At 60.0% G+C, this 14059-nt stretch overlaps 2 protein-coding genes across 5 annotated transcripts; one reads left to right on the top strand and one right to left on the bottom strand.

The window, feature by feature from the left end:
* Positions 1-249: 249 nt before the first annotated feature.
* LOC116583553 (heat shock transcription factor, X-linked member 3-like) lies at positions 250-2031 on the top strand. The gene is made up of 2 exons (XM_032331629.1): positions 250-843; positions 1425-2031. The coding sequence occupies exons 1-2, from the start codon at positions 358-360 to the stop codon at positions 2019-2021; spliced, it is 1083 nt and encodes a 360-aa protein (XP_032187520.1). The 5' UTR covers positions 250-357; the 3' UTR covers positions 2022-2031.
* Positions 2032-2691: 660 nt separating this feature from the next.
* EOLA1 (endothelium and lymphocyte associated ASCH domain 1) lies at positions 2692-8385 on the bottom strand. Of its 4 annotated transcripts, none has more exons than XM_032331636.1 (5): positions 8291-8385; positions 7055-7118; positions 4759-4901; positions 4360-4641; positions 2692-3500 (listed from the first exon to the last, which is right to left on the bottom strand). In XM_032331636.1, exons 4-5 carry the CDS (start codon positions 4610-4612, stop codon positions 3277-3279), a joined length of 477 nt encoding a protein of 158 aa, XP_032187527.1. In that variant the 5' UTR covers positions 4613-4641; positions 4759-4901; positions 7055-7118; positions 8291-8385; the 3' UTR covers positions 2692-3276. The 4 variants fall into 4 exon arrangements, with proteins under 4 accessions (XP_032187527.1, XP_032187525.1, XP_032187529.1 ...); XM_032331634.1 differs by lacking the exon at positions 8291-8385 and adding an exon at positions 8090-8241; XM_032331638.1 differs by lacking the exon at positions 4759-4901.
* Between the last annotated feature and the right edge of the window lie 5674 nt (positions 8386-14059).

Genomic DNA, 14059 nt, shown 5'->3' with positions numbered 1-14059 from the left:
AGCGCCTGGCCCCGGGAAACAGTGTGCCTGGCTGTAGCCAGGAGCCTTTCTGGAGAACTCAAACCATGCTTCTGTATACTCGTAGAAAAGAGGGAAGCCGGGGGCCTGTACCCGTCCCCCCCCCACACACACACTTGGCCAGGGTTCCCTCTCCAGACCAGCTCGGAGCCACCTTTGTGACATCACATGACAGATAAAGAGGGCGATGACCCGGGCACCCGGTTGCCCCACGACGCAATTCTAGAATTTCGTGAAACAGTATATATTGGGCATCCTGTCTTGGCTGGAGGCATTTCTGACTCAAGAGTCTAGCAAGACGGCCTCAGGGTGAAAATGCTCTTGATCTAGACTAGCTCCATGGCTAGTCAGAGTAACGACGACATATACCAAGTCATGCTGGCTCCTCCCGGTGATGGGGAGTCGGCAGGAGAGGTCCCGTCCAGTTCCTCCCTGCACCTCAATTTGGATTCCCGGAATTTGGAGAGGCGCGAGGGTCCAGCCGTGAGCCGAGATCCAGGCCCCCAAGACAACCCACCGCCACCGGCCCCAAACCGCGGCGCCTACAACGTGGGAGAAAACATTTTCGGGCTCTCCTTCCCAAGAAGGCTCTGGAGGATCGTGGAGGACACCACCTTCACGTCCGTGTGCTGGAACGACGACGGCGACACTGTGGTCATCGACGAAGACCTTTTCCAGAGGGAGATTCTCCACCGCAGGGGCCCAGAGAGAATCTTTGAAACTGACAGCTTGAAGGGGTTCATCCGCCTAATGAACCTGTACGGGTTCAGCAAAATACGCCCAAACAACCCTTCGGTTCATGCCCCAGGGAACAGGAGAACGATGGTAAAGTAGAAAGTTCTTGCGTTTCCCATGTTTTCTGTCCTGACACTTTCCTAGTAGACCCAGATGAACAATCTAATGAAAGGGTTTCATTTCTTATTAATATTTCAATTAATGTATTTCTCTATGCCTAAACAGAGGCCAGGGAACGTCACAGGTATGTGAACACCTTAACCTATGCATTCTGGGTCGTTCGTGAGCTCAGGGTCTAGGGCATAGTGAAGCTCACAGGCAGCTTCTTTTCTCCCTAGTAGAACTGGACCATTAAGACTGCCCTGGGAGGGGGGAGGGCAGGGAGTAGCTGTGGTGGTGGTGGGGCGGGTAGATGGGGCACGAGTGGGGGTGGCAGTGGCGGCAGCGATGGTGGTGGTGGTGGGGACAGTGGTGGTGGTGGGGGTAGAAGGGGCGAGAGTGGTGGTGGCAGTGGTGGGGGCGGTGGTGGCGGCGACGGAGGCGGTGGTCGGGGTGGGGGCAGTGATGGCAGTAGGGACAGCCGTGGCCGTGGTGGTGGTGGCGACGGCGGGGGCAGCAGGGGACACGGCTCTTTCCTTCCAGAATGTCTAAAATGATGAATCTCATTTCAGCTCTACCGCAACTCCAGCTTTCAGCGAGACAGGCCAGGGCTGCTGGAGAATATTCAGAGAAAAAGTGACCTGAGAACTGTCACCGGGTGGCCAGGGAGCGGCGCAACACCGTCAAAGAAAAAGAAGCCCGTGGTACCTACAAGACGGTCCCCACGAATCCATCACAAGGAATCCACCAAGGAGGACAAGGCAGCCCCCAAAGAAGGCCCAAATGTTCCGGGACCCAGTGGCACCGGGTCCTTTACCTTCTCTGGTATCTGGTCCCTGAGCAGTGCGGCGGGGTATGACACGGAGAATCCTGCCTCCGGGGAGCAGGGCGGCCCGTGTGGGGAGGGCACCTCCAGGAATGACACAGTTGCGCCCCCCGCTACCACCGGAAGGGAGGGCGCGGGGGAGCTGCCCACCGCCCCCGCACCCTACCCAGATTACGGGTCAGTGATGTCGCTGTACAACACCTGCTATTCCATCCTGCTGGCTGCCCTTTCCGTCATGTCCCCAGACGAGGTCCCCAGTGAGAACGAGAACGAGGAGGAGGAGGGCTCCTCAGATTACAGGTGTGCCCTCTGTGAACATTTCAAGGACAATCCAGGTCCCTAAGCTCATAGGCCACTGGTGACAAGTAAAAATCACTACTGTATAACCGTGAATCTGTTTTTGGCTTTAATAAAGAAAAGCAAAACTCGGCAGGAGTAAATAAACAATCAAACGGCAACGGCGAGTCTGTGTTCTTTTCAAATTGTGATACTACACACGCCTCATCGGATCACCCTGGGGAGGCTAGGAGGCCTGGCCCGGGACAGGTTTTGGTGCCGGTGGGTCCCCTTTTCTCTGAAGCAGCAGCACTATCACACACACAGCCCAGGAGCTGGCCACGAGTGTTGAGGAAGGCCCAGGAAGATCTGGCCCAGAGCCTTGCAGGCCGGTCCGGAGAAGACAGCAGGCCTCACCCCTGACCTTGGTGGTGTCCCCTTACAGCATTCATGTAGTTTGAAACAGGAGGGCCTTTCCTCATGGGTCCCCTCGTGATGCCGGCAAGTTTCTGATCAGCAGCCGAGTGCAAGTGCCAGAGGCCTTCCAAAGAGGCCCACCTCAGAGCAGGGACAAGGGATGCCGTTAGGCTAGCTCAGAAGAGACAGACCTTTCCAGTCAATGGCCGGAGGGGGGCAAGGGTGGCCTGGCATCCCCAGAGAGAACACCTACTAGAAACTCTGAAGGGAACACAGAAAAAGCAACAACAAAAGGTTCGCCACAAAAGAACCACCACCCCTCAATCACTTTCCCATCAGGGCTGTATTTAGGGTCCTCTTGCACACGACGTAGCCGTGCCATGTGTGGAACACGCATACTTCCTGGGCCAAGGGTCGCTTTTACAACAGAGCAACAGTCATCTGAGAGGACAGGCGGGTGCTCTGTTTCTCAGTCCGATGTCCTCGTCACCGTGAAGGGGCCGACGTGGCTGACCACTCCCGGGCCTGCCTTCCACAACAGTCCCTGGATGCTGTTCAAGCCCTCGCTGACTTTTGACCAGAAACGAGAAGGCCACTAACTAGTTCTCTTAAAACCGATTTCTTTGTACAATCCAAATTAGTTGAGGTGCAAAGGCCTTTATGGCAGCTTGCCCTTTCTCCTGAAGGTCAGGGTCCTTGAGGCTGTCGAGGAGCCCAGAGGGGCAGCTCCCAAGGAAAGTCCGGCCGAGCTGTCCCCACACGGGAGTGCGGAAATCGGGGTCCACGAACAGCACGCAGCCATAGCGGCCTCCGCAGCGGGGCCAAGCCAGACCACGCTGCTGTCGCCGACGGACGCTCAGCTCCCGGGGCAGGACGCAGCGCTCCTCCCTAAGCCTGCCCGCTCCTCAGGCCTCCCGCCCCGAGGGGATCAGGTGCTCTGGGATGTCTACCTGGAAGATGTCCTTTCCGCCTTTCCTGGGGATGGGCTCCAGCAACCACCTGGGGTTCGAAAGCACAGTGAGGTACTTCTGCTTCAGGCTGCTCAGGACAGCTTGCTTTTCCAGTTCCACGACCTCCTCCGGAGCTAAGTCTTCTGGGCACAGCAAAGTTTCCCCAACGTCAATAAGCCCTATGCGCAAAGAGAAGCACACGGTGGTTTTTCCTCCCGAAACCGAGGCCCACCTGTTGCAGAACACAGCTATCGATCGCTCCAAGCACCAGAGACTAAGGTAAGGGAGTCTCACCGAGGGGACACGGGATATGCTGGGCCCCTCTGACGGAGCATTTGCAACACGGCCAAACTCTGTTCAGGGAATTCTGGGTGAGGCCGAGGGAGGGAGAGAAAGGAAGTGGCGGGCCTTGTCCTCAATGACCACACCCAACTATTGGGCAGGTCCCTGCCCAACTTGCTTAGGGCAGCAGGCAGAGATCAGAAGGGCTCCCGACGCCAGGAGGAAGAGTCCGTCAGGTCCCCAAGCACTTCGGCAGGTGGCAGGTGCAGCCATGGGACCCGACCCCTCCAGGGAACTTATCCAGGATGCAGGGACCATGGGGGTGGGGCATCGCCCGCAAAGCCAGGCAACAGCTTGAGTCTGGAGGCTACCCCAAACCGCCTCCCAGGGTCTCTGCCACGTGTACGTGCGAGCACACACAGACACACGGGCTCGAGCACAAATACAGGGGTGTACACATATACGCCCGCAGGCAAATGCCACGTGGAGTCTGGGAACCTGTCCCTGCCTCCAAGATCAAGAACGGAACCGAGGCCCAGAGTGGATGCAGGCTTCCCCCGAGGTGGTGGGTCCCCAGCGACCCCCAGCCCCCGAGCCCAGGGTCCCTGGCTGCCCCTCTGAAGGGTGTGTTGCTTAAAGAAACCACGGCCTGGGCACCCAGCAGTTCTAAAGAAAACAAGCCACCCAACCCGGAGCCAGACGCTGGGGGGCAGCCCTCGGAGATGTCCCAGCAGCCTCTGGACTCCGGTCACTTGCCTGCTATCACACCGCGGCCATACTTCTCCCCTTCCCGAAGCAAGGCCTGAATCTGAGCGGGGCTCATGCCAAGCCTCTCGGCCAGCAGCTTCCTCCAAGCGCCGTCTTCCCAGTCCCTGTGGGCAATGTGGATGGCGATGGTGCAGTTCCGGTGGCCGCTCAGCAGAGGCCGCCAACGCGTCTCCAAGGTCTTGACCCCATTTAAGACAAAACCCGCATAAGGCTGCCGGAAGGAGAGGCAGCCGAACTTCATCTCCCTACAGCTCCGGGGCCTCACCTGGCCTGCGGAAACACGGAACCACGCACGTCAACGAGCATCACGCCCGGCGCTCCCCGCTCATGACACGCGGCCAAGACCTCTCCCCAGCGTCCCACGGGCCACCCTGAGACCCCACCCACCTGGTGGGGGAGCAGAGAGCCTTGGCTCCTTCCTTCTACCCCTACACGGTCAGCTGACGGGCCCAAAGGAAGGGGCCGGTGCTCACGACGACCTGTCCATCAGACGGAGTCCCTGGCGAGCTCGCGCAGGAGGGCGGAGACGGCTAGACACAGGCAGGGCCAGGACAGCATGGGGTCAGTGCCACAACAGAGGCCACTGAGCCCCAGGAGAGCACACATGGGGAGGCCCCTGGGTTTGCCACACCTGTGTAGCCCTCAGCACAAGGACAAAGACTCCCCCCAACCCGCCCCCTCCCCCAGCCCACACAGGCCTCCGCCTCCTGAGGCCTTCTCCGAATCTCCACAAGGCAGAGGTCCCCAGGACGCTAGTCTACACTCGCAGCCTCTGCCCCTTCGCCGTGTGCCACCCCCCACGTTCCAGGAACACACGGGCCACCCCAGGCACCAGTGACCCGCCTCGTGCCTGTTCTGTCCTCATCTAAGTCGTGGCCCGACAGCCCGGTGCCCTTAACCACCCCTCCCTCCCTTCTTCTCAGACTGGCACGCTGCAGGCTCGCCTGCTCCGTCCCCCTCCACACGGGCCACTCCCGCTTCGTCTCCACCTTCCAGAGCCAGCAGCCTCAGGGCCCCAACCACCGCCACCCTCAAATCCACTTCCGTCCCCCCTCTGCAAGGGGTTTCACCATCAATGCGTCGTTCCAGTCCCCGACCCAGCAGCTGCCCGGGCTCCCCTTCCTGCCCCGGGCCCTCACATCACCCGGGCGCCGCTCCCCCGACCTCCTCAGAGCCTGACCCCTCTCCATCATCGCCACGGCCACCATCCTAGTCCAAGCCTCCCCAGGTCCCGCTGCCCTCTCGGGCGGTCTCCCGATCATCCTCGGACTCGCCGCGGGCGCGCAGCACGCTAGCGTCTGCACCGTGGACAGAGCGGTTCTGGTACAGGAGTGATCCATCCTGTCACTCCCCTGACAGAACCTCCGAGGGGCCGCCTGTCCCATGCAGGACAGATCCACACTTGTCACCAGGGCCTCAAGGCCCCACGTGATCTTCACCCCCACCCCCTGCTATCTGCTCCCTTCTCCCCTCTACTCACCACCCTGCAGCCACAAAGGCCTTCCTTCCATCCGGGGCGCAGGCCCAGAGCATCCCTCCCTCAGAGCCTTTATCCGACCTTATCGGTTGCATCACGTCCCCGCCCAATTCGCAGGTCCGAAGCCTCAATCCCCAGTCCCTCAGAACGTAACCTTCCGTATAAAGAAAAGGTCTTTACAGACCCTTTGAGTTCAAATGAGTTCAGCTCGGCAGACCCTCACCCAGGATGACTGGTGTCCTTGTAAAGGGGTGAAGTTCAGGGACAGGCATGTGAAGAGGCAGGCAGCGATCCACCAGCTAGGGGAGGCCACAGATGGCCAGGAAACCAACAGAAGCTGCGGGGGAGGGACGGAACACGTGCTCCCCCGGCTCTCGGAAGAGGTGAATATAGCTGACGCCTAGAGCTCAGACTTCCAGCTCCCAGAAACGGGAGACCATTCCTTTCTGCTCTTTAAGCCACCCAGTCTGTGGGAGTCTGCTCCCACCACCGTGGCAAACTAATTCAGAGGTAGGAGTAAGCTCCGTCCCGGACATCTCCGCAGGGCGCACAGTGCCTTCTCCAGCCGGGGCACGTCCAGCACGTTCCTCCATGCCTGGACATCGTCATCTGTCCTCTTTTGCACTGCCTGTGTGGCCTCCCGTTGTTGCCTGTCCCTCCATCTGCTGACTCTTCCCTTACTGATGGAGACTCCCAGGCTGCTGCGTACTTTCCGCCGCTACAGAGGACGTCACAACAGACACTCGCGGGCAGAGGACCTGTTTAGAAGGCGGCCAGGGTCGCGGCATGCGCACCTGGGATGCTGATGTACAGGCCGGCAGATCACCTTCCCCAAAGGCTCCCCTGTGTAGGCCCCGCCAACCACGGGCAAGGGTTCCACGTCCTCCCTCGTCCACTGCCGGCCCTGAGCATCGTTACCCCGTTCCAGTCCGGCCAACCCGACGGGTGACAGAGGGTCGCCCTGTTCACTGGGTCCGGATTATTCACGAGGGAGGCTGGATGTCCCCCTGTGGCCTGGCCCTTTCTCTCTCTTCTACGAGGGTCGATAACCGGACTGCGGGTTTGCCTCGTGTCTGCCATTCAGTTTCTTGGCCAACCCTTTTGTCATCGGGGCCACAAAACCACAAGGAGGACGGAACGGTGTGGACGGAGCCCCTCGAGGGATGGAACTGTAAGGGTGCCCTCCTGCCCCACCCCGCAGAGTACCTGCTTTGTGGTCTGAGCAGGAAACGCTGTTCCACTCGTCTGGGCTTCGTCACCTGCACAAGGACTGGGGTGGGTGGCGGGGAGAAGACAAAGTCATTAGGTAGAAAAGGACAACGTTGGCGGTTGTGCCAGAACAGGTTTTCTGCTCAGCAGGGTTGGGGGACCCCTGGGACTCAGGAGGGCCCCCGGCATGGGAAACACCTCCCTCAAGGTTTGGTTCTGCTCATCGCGTTGACGCCCCAGCCAGCAGCAGCAGAGAAGATCCTCTCCTGGAAGCGGATCGTGTCCTTCCAGCCTAGCAGACCCCTTATGCGACAGGAGACAGATGACCCCCCCCACCTCCCACTGTCTCAGGGGAAAGATCTGGGGACCCCACAATCCCGTTCCCCTCAATAAAATCCTGAGTCGGCCCCTGCGGGAGGAGTGCCACAGGCAACCAGCTTAACACCGCACAGCTGCACAGCCGGGGGACCTCAGGTAGGTCAGAGCCCAGGGCCCAGGGGACGCAGGGAGGGACACCGTGAGGGAGGGCACGCTCCTGCTTCTACGCGCACAGGCCCGTCGCTGGTCCGGGCACTAAGAAGGATGGCGGGCGTTGTGACAGTGGCGGGAGGAGGGGACAGGGAAGGGTGGCCTGGGCAGCTCTGTGCATGCTCCCAGACCCGCCCGCCCCGGCCCGGGAGACCCCAGCCCAGAGGTACCGTCCCGCGGAGGGCCGAGCAGGCCTCAGCGGCACCGGCTTCCCGGCTCCCTTGCCGGCGGGCGGGTCCGGGCACGGAGGCGCGGGCACCCTCGGCTGACCCGGCTGCGGCCACTGGGCGGGATCGGCCGCTTCCGAGGGACCCACCGACGCCACCAGCGCCAGGACCACCGGCTCCCACGCGCCGGCGAGACGACGCTGGCCGCGGAGGGAAGACAGAGTGCTCCGCCCGCATCGTGGCTCTCGGGCCATCGCCGCGGCCCCCCTGAGGCCATCGGAGCGGCCCGGCCCCGGGGAACGCTGACAGGCTCGCTCAGGCGCCGGCGGCCCCTCACCTGACAGGCTCGCTCAGGTGCCGGCGCCCCTTCTCTGCGGCGTGTGCGCAGGCTCGAACCCACGTACGCACACGGAGGGGCCGAACAGGCCCGTGCGCAAGCGCGGAGGCCCGCGGCCAAGCCGTTACGTACACACGCAGTCACGTGCGCACGCACAGAGCCGCGCCAGCCCCGGCCGCTAGGAGACGTGTTTGGACTCACCGCGCCGCGACTCGCGGGGCACGCTCCCGCTCGGTGGGGAGGTAGGCACCGACGGCTGGAGCGGAACCGGAAGTGAGAAAAGAAATGGGGGCGCGGCGAGAAGGGGCGGGGTGGGCGCTCTGGGGACGGGCCCGCGGGGCGGGGCTACGGGAGGCGGGGCTGGGGGAGGGTTTCGGGCGGGCGGCCTGTGGGAAGGAGTTGGGGGAGGAGCTGTGAGGCAGGTTTCGGGGAGTAGCTGGGGCGTCCCTGCAAGAGGTGTGGGCTCCGGCTGTGAGAAAGAGCTGGGGGGGAGCTAGAACTGAGCTGGGGGGTGATTTGGCGGACGAGGAGCCGTGCGAAGAGCAGGGTGGGCCTGAGGAGGGGTAGCCAGCGGAGGTGCAGGGGGGATCTGGGGAGCGCTGGGGAAGCGGAGCGTGGGGAGGCGGCACAGGAGAAGCTGGGGGACCACCGGGGATGGAGACCTGGGGAGTAGCGGGGCGGAGCTGAGTGGAGGAGCTGGAGAGGGGCGGGTGGAGCTGAGGAAAGTGGGAAGGCTGAGCTGGGGTGCAGCGGGATTACGTTGGGGAGGTGGAATTGGACCTGGAGCCTTGGGAGGAGTTGGGGGGCCACTGTGGGTGAGGACCTGCGGAGTTGTAGGGCAGGGAGGGGGACCCCGGAAAGGCGAAAGGGGGGAGGAGTGGGGCGTGGCTGGTGGACCGCGCGGAGGAAGAGCTGCGGTCGGGCGGGGCGGAGCTGGGAAGGGGCAGGGAGGGACTGGCGGACAGGTTTGTGAAGGAGCGGCCAAAGGGGTGTGGGGATGGGCGAATCCTGCGAGGAGGAGCTGTGGAAGGGTCAGGCGGGGTTCCGGCGGAGCAGAGCGATGTCGGAGAAAGCTGGGAGGGGGAGTTGGGGACGAGCGGGGCAGGGCTGGTGGGTAGCTTCGAGGAGCAGGGTGGGGCTGGGGAGGGGTAGCGCCAGTTGCGGGATCGCTGGGAGGAGGAGCTGGGGCAGGGCTAGGGTGGAGTGTGGCGGGCCTGGGGACCCCTGACCGCAGGTACTGGGGGAGGAGCTAGGCGAGCTGGGGAGGAGCTGGGTGGACTGGTGGTATAGCTGGGAGGAGAAGCTGCAGGGGAGCGAGGGGGGGTTGAGGAGATGCTGGGTGGACAGGTGGTAGGCGGAGCTGGGGTGGGGCTGGGCGGGACTGGTGGGGCGTTTGGGAGGCGTGGCCGGGGCAGAGTAGGTCAGGACTGGTGCGGTGGTTGGGAGGCGTAGCCGGGGCGGTGCTGGGGCAGGACTGGTGGAGCTGTTGGGAGGCGTGGCCGGGACGGAGCTGGGCGGGACTGGTGGGGTCGTTGGGGGCCGAGCGGGGTCTGAGCAGATCGGGACTGGTGGGCTGGTTAGGAGGTGGGGCCGGGGCGGGACGGAGCGGGGCGAGACTGGTGGAGCGGTTCAGAGGCGTGGCTGGGGCGGAGCAGATCAGGACTGGTTGGGTGGCTGGGAGGCGTGGCCGGGGTGGAGCGGGTCAGGACTGGTGGGTGTGACTGGTGGGCGTGGCCAGGGCGGAGGCGGGGGGGGGCTGATGGGGTGGTTGGGAAGAGAAGGGGGCGGTGCTGGGTCAGGACTGGAGGAGCGGTTGGGAGGCGGAGCCGGGGCGGAGCTGGGCGGGACTGGTTTGGTGGTTGGTGGGCGTAGCCGTGGCGTGCTGGGGAAGGACTGGCGGAGCGGTTGGGAGGCGGAGCCGGGGTGGTGCTACCCGGGGTGGTGCTAGCCGGGGCGGAGCCGGCAGAAGTGGGGAGGGGAACCCAGGGAAGGGCTCGGGGGCGGGGCAAGGGCGTCTCAGTGGCAGCAGCCGGGCAGTTCCCTTCTGCCTCAGGGGACTTAGGCGTCTGGGTGGCACCGCATGGGTAGGCAACAAAGTGGCAGCCCCAGGTTCCTCAGCGACCTCAGGTGACCCTCAGAATGGACCCCGAAGAACACGGAGGCGGGAGAGGACGGCGCCTGTAGGTTGAGTCCTGCACCTGGACTCTGAAGGCCCTGGGCGGGCTCTCCTTCCAAGCCACCCTGGGGTGGTCAGCGGGGTCCTGAGGGACGGTCTTTAGATGAACGTTTTTTGCAGGTGAGAAGAGAAATGCTTCCTCTGTTTCCTGCTGCCCGTCAGACCTGACGTGTGCCAGACAAAGCCAACTTCTGTTTCCTATCCTTTACCTCTCAGTCGGGCTGGACATACTTCAGAGTCAGTGAGCTTTGCTCCTGGGGTCCCCTTACCCTCACCCTGCTTCCGCATTTGCTTGGTGACCAAGTTCCTGTCCCTGCCTCCCACATGTCTGATCAGGATAAATTCTCCTCTTCCTGCCCCCACTGCTACCTCCTGAGTTCAGGCCTATGGTCTGGGTCTGGTGGCTTTTTCCCGAGTTTCCCCACTGGCCTGGATGCCTCCTGTCTTTCCTTTGCCAGTGGGTCCTCCACTTGCCAGCAGCTGAGATCACATTTTTAGCTGCACATCTGTCCTCATCAACCCCGTATTGAAAACACTGGTGAGACCTCTCCTATTTACACCCCATGACCTTAGGGCCCCGGGAGGGCCTTCCATTGGCACCAGCTCTCTCGGTCTTTAGAGGCCCAACACTCTGGGTCATTGTGCTGTGGAGTCCCTGTGTCCTGAGCGCACATACTCTACCAAGATTCCCTGCCACCTGGAATGTCCAACTCCTCTTCCCCTTGGCAACTCCTGTCCTCCTTCCAGACATAACTTTAGCATTCCCTGTCCAGTGGCACATAAGCATCAGGCACTCTTCTCTGCCAGTTCTGGGAGCATCTGGTATCTTTCTTCCTACCTCCCTGTACTGGCTCTCACCTCGCAGTGCTGTAACTGCTCTCAAGGAGTCTGTGGCCCCCTCAGGGGCACCAAGCTCCTCACAGGCAAGGACTGTGTCTTCCTTATTTCTGTAACCCAGGTGCCCGAGACGTGGTAGTCACACACACAAGACTGCTTTGTCTTCCAGTGAGCTGCACCTTCTCTTTGTGGATTCTGGAAGAAACAGGAGTGCTGACCCTGAGATGAGGGCCCGAGGGGGTCTTCATGGACTTTAGGCCTCAGGGCTGCAGAAACTGTCTTCTCCAGGCCACGATTCTCTCCCCATAATACATTGTGTGTTCCCTTTAGAAAGTCCTTGCCATTTTCACCCTTGCTTTTTGCAGCACCCATGTCCCCAGGACATTGCCTCTTCTGAGCCCATGGCACCTGCTCAGGGCAGTGTTCCCTGTCCCTGCGCAGATCTGAGCACTCGCCTTTGCAGTTTCTCATCCTTTTCTCCAGGGCCCTCTGTCCACCAGGCCCCTGGCTGCAGCTGGCCGTTAGGAACTGGCTGCCACTGTTCCTCTCGGTGCTCCTCACTCTCACTCTGCCATCCTCCTTGGCCCAGATGTCCCCCTGCCTAGCCAGTCCTCTCTGCTCAGTGCGATCCCTGTGCACTGCCTCCCCTTCTCTCCTTCCCCGAACATGGTGCCCGTTCTTTCACTTGCCAGCAGGTGCAGATTGTGTGGTAGAGAATGCCACCACCTCCCCACCCCATGTGTTTCTTTGACTTTGAAGCCCAGAGAGGCTCCAGTTTGTTCCTGCCATGAGTTTTGCAGCACCACTGGTCTGGGACCAGCTTGACCCAAATCCCTGGTTTCCCTCACTTCTTGGCAGGTCTGGTTCCTCCTCTCTGAGGTACCTTTTGTCCACCTTTCTATTGGGTTGCTTGTGGTTTTTGTCCTGAGTTGTGGGAGCTCCTTTTTTTTTTTTAAATTTTTTAAGCCAGCTCTACACCCAACATGGGGCTGAAACTCATGACCAAGAGTGAAAGTGGGAGCTCTTTTTGAAGTGTGGATCCTAATTCTACCTTAGTTGTTTGTGTCTCAGATTCTTTCTCCTACCTCTGGGACTGGTTTCCTCCTCTCTTTGCAGGCCTGCTTTCAACTCCTTATTTGCACAGACTGAATTGTAAGTGACAGCAAAGATCAAGGGGTGCCCTCGGGCCCCTCCCACTGGAGGCTGCCATCCACCCCCAGCCCTGCCCTGAGGAGCAGTCCTCAAGAGGAGGTGTCCTGGCATCCAGCACACTGCCCATGAGAAAGGGCTGTTTCCTGTCTCTGGAATGCACTCTATTACTGCTTAACTTTAGTTCTGCACCCTGGATTCACACAGGAGAAGCCCTAGGGGAGCTGTGTGGCTGGGGAAGGACAGCAAGCCTCGTTTCTCTGGCTCCAGCACTCCTCTTTTACCTCCAGATCTTCATCTGGCCCGTTTCCAAGATGCACACTCCCCTAGCCCTGCCTTCCTCTGTCCCCTGGGCAGCTCTGGTTGGTTCTGTCCCTCTCTCAACATGGCCAAGATCAAGTGGTCCAACCTGAGAACTATACTCATTTCTGGTTTTGTTTAAGCGACACTCCTAGTGCATGGGGAGAAGCTGCACCACAGGGAGACTGCAGACACGGGTGGGCTACTTGGCTGGCACTGGTAGGCCTGGTGCCTAACAGAATGTGACAGAACAGATTTGGGACCTTGGGAGCCCTGTAGGCTCTTGGCATCTCCCACCCTTGCATTTCCATTACAACTTACTATATCAACTTTAATTGGGGGAGAGAGATAATCCCTTCCATGTTTCCGTTGCTTCTGAGTTCTTCGGCATTACCTGGAGGCAAGAAGTTTCTACATTTGGGCACGCTTCCCTAGTTTTTTCCCTGTGTGTTTTTTCTTTTCTCAGTTGAGTTCATGCTGTATTACCATTTTGTAGTATAGTTTTTCATGTATCATCAGGTATTCTTCCATGTTCTGGAAGATTCCTCGGAAGACATTTCATTAAGCTCTGTACCTCATCCTGGAGGATATTGGATTCTAGACTTTTCCCTGCTCAAGACCAATTGACAAATGCTCAGGGATAGTCTAGCATACTTTGGACCCAGTGACGTCCTCTGCTCAGAAACTCTGGCACAGGGGGTCCTCTTGAAGCTGTCTGATTTGGAGACAGAGTTTATTGAATCTCTCATATCCATGTCATCTTGGACACTGTGCCCAACACCCTTAAACTGTGGTTATCCTGTTTCCCAGCATTCATTCACCCAGTGCGTGATGTCCCTTTGGGAAGAGCCAGGGGGTCATCCCAGTGTCTACCTGCCATGGTGCTGTGTTGTCTTTCCACCTGGGGACCTGGCCACTTCCCTAGTCCATGGTTCCGATGAGACCAGGCAATGTCTGAGGACCCAGAGGGTTCCTGCAGGACCAGCCAGGAGGGTCCTCTGGCTGCATGCAGAATAGAAATCAAATGCCAGCCAGCAGGAGGTGAAAGCAAAGTTTATTGAAGACCTAGAGAAAGGGCAGGAACAGCACGTCTGGGAGACACTGAAAGGAAAGGTGGGAGCCTTGTCTTTATTTGGGGTCTGGGGTTTTTATTGAGGATGGTGGTCTGGCGTACATGTCCCCTCAGGCATCCAGGAATGGTTAGAACAAAGGCGAGGGTCCAGGTGTTATTCCTCAGAGCCTGGGGCTTGGCGTCAAGATATCTAGCACTGGTGGTCTGGAATTGGCCTGTGATGGCTTTGACTGGTCATTCTTACCTGGGCTTTCCTTAGATGTTACCGATTTGGAACAATCCTTAATTCCTTGTCCTTTACATGGAGGACATACACTATTTGCATTATGAGATGTGTGAAGGGGGGACGCGGGTCATAGTAAGAACAGAAGCAGGAAAAGGAGCAAAAAGCAAATTTGCATGGAGTCCTTCAGTTTCCCTAGCTCAGTTCCAGGTC

The sequence above is a fragment of the Mustela erminea genome, chromosome X, assembly GCF_009829155.1.
Source record: "Mustela erminea isolate mMusErm1 chromosome X, mMusErm1.Pri, whole genome shotgun sequence".
Lineage (NCBI taxonomy): Eukaryota > Metazoa > Chordata > Mammalia > Carnivora > Mustelidae > Mustela > Mustela erminea.
The sequence above is the reverse complement of the archived record's forward strand: the minus strand, read 5'-3'. Positions and strand labels throughout refer to the sequence as shown.

What these genes read in the sequence shown, in the direction of transcription:
- LOC116583553 (XM_032331629.1), top strand. Translation starts at nt 358, where the DNA reads ATGGCTAGTCAGAGTAACGACGACATATACCAAGTCATGCTGGCTCCT. An exon ending in CAGGGAACAGGAGAACGATG is followed by an intron (nt 844 to 1,424) that starts GTAAAGTAGAAA and finishes ATCTCATTTCAG; the next exon opens with CTCTACCGCAACTCCAGCTT.
- EOLA1 (XM_032331636.1), bottom strand. Translation starts at nt 4,612, where the DNA reads ATGAAGTTCGGCTGCCTCTCCTTCCGGCAGCCTTATGCGGGTTTTGTC. An exon ending in TGGCCGCGGTGTGATAGCAG is followed by an intron (nt 3,501 to 4,359) that starts GCAAGTGACCGG and finishes CTTTGCGCATAG; the next exon opens with GGCTTATTGACGTTGGGGAA.